The sequence below is a fragment of the Rhagoletis zephyria genome, unplaced genomic scaffold, assembly GCF_001687245.7.
Source record: "Rhagoletis zephyria isolate East Lansing unplaced genomic scaffold, Rhagoletis_zephyria_1.1 Rzeph_scaffold_00785, whole genome shotgun sequence".
NCBI classification, from domain to species: Eukaryota; Metazoa; Arthropoda; class Insecta; order Diptera; family Tephritidae; genus Rhagoletis; species Rhagoletis zephyria.
The window spans coordinates 1-1,322 of NW_016157869.1; the positions used below are offsets into that span (position 1 = coordinate 1).

At 38.7% G+C, this 1,322-nt stretch overlaps 1 protein-coding gene across 1 annotated transcript in view; it reads left to right on the plus strand.

Moving 5' to 3' along the window:
- Positions 1–358: 358 nt before the first annotated feature.
- Positions 359–1,322, plus strand: part of Ak2 (Adenylate kinase 2) — a 58,659-nt gene continuing 57,695 nt past the window's right edge. The window contains exon 1 of the mRNA XM_017614161.1: positions 359–648. Coding sequence (XP_017469650.1) covers positions 361–648 — 288 coding nt within the window. The 5' untranslated portion in view covers positions 359–360. The remainder of the gene's footprint in view (positions 649–1,322) is intronic.

Sequence of the window (1,322 nt, forward strand, 5' to 3'; positions counted from 1 at the left end):
GGTGGATGCTGTCAAATCGACAAAGAGAGGGTTAGCGGTCCGCGAATGGTGCGACCTTTATTTTCTGGATTGTGGTCAGACCTATTATTTCTTAAATTTTCGGAGCTGAGCACGCTTGTACCGCCAACCGAACTTAGCTGCTAGGAATGCAGTAAATGCCACGATATTCTTATCATCCTTGAGTAAAAGCTTTAAATTTGCCAAGATATATAAGTTTCTGGCGTTCTCACCACTCAAAATCAAAGAAAAAGTGCGTCTAATTTTTCAAGAATTAATGTGTGTCTGATGTGTTTCTAGGTGTTAATGGCGTGCCGATTTTCATATATTTGTGTTGGCGCGGCAACTCCGGCCACGGTGTTGATGCAATTGCGCCGCGCAGCGCAGTGTTACCCACGTCTATTATTTACTCGTATCGTTTCATTCCTATATTTCCCATGGTCTTCGATTTTCATTTCTAATACACGCGTTTTAGTTCCTTTGTTGCAAAACAGATCGTTGATGTTGGGTTTCTGTCTAATAAAGATAGACAGATACGTTAAGATAGAAAACATGGCACCAAAAGCAGCAGCTCCACTTCCCCGGTACGAAGAAGAAATTGGGATCTACGCAATATTATTAGGGCCACCAGGATCCGGTAAAGGAACACAAGTAAGAGTTTATAAACAAATTGTAGTACTTAACGGTTCAATATAACAGCCGATTTCTCAGTTCATAAATAACTATAAGTTAACAAATAATAAGTAAATCAATAGTTAACTGCCCAATGTTGGCGAATAAACTATGAGTTAATCAGCTATTTTGAGAAACTGACCAGACGAGATAATCTTGATTATAATTAAACATCCACTGAGAAATCGGCTGTAAGTTACGGTTACGGCCTTTCAACTATTCGCTTTCAGTTGGTCGGCTGCCTAGGCGCATCAATTATTGTTATAAAGTTATTGAATCATGGCTGCCTACTTTCGTTCAACAACTTTTGGTTCAACTAATCGCCTGTGAAAGTTGAATCAAGTAAATTCCCTATTACATAACTGGTAATTGTGCACTTTAGCGTCCCCACCGAAAATTCGGAACACGGATAGAATGCCAACCCTTTCAACTATGAACAATCAAAAAACAAAAACCACAAGAGGTTAAAGGTCAACTTTTATTTTCACTACGTGCGTATAATGGGCCTGCGCTAATTGATAAGAGCATGTCAGACGTGGCAATAGCCCTGTTTTCGTACGCACTATCTAGTAAAAACCAGTAAAACTTTTACCTTAGTAGAAACCAATAAAAGTTTTACTAATTGTAAAATTTTACTGGTTTTTACTGGAATG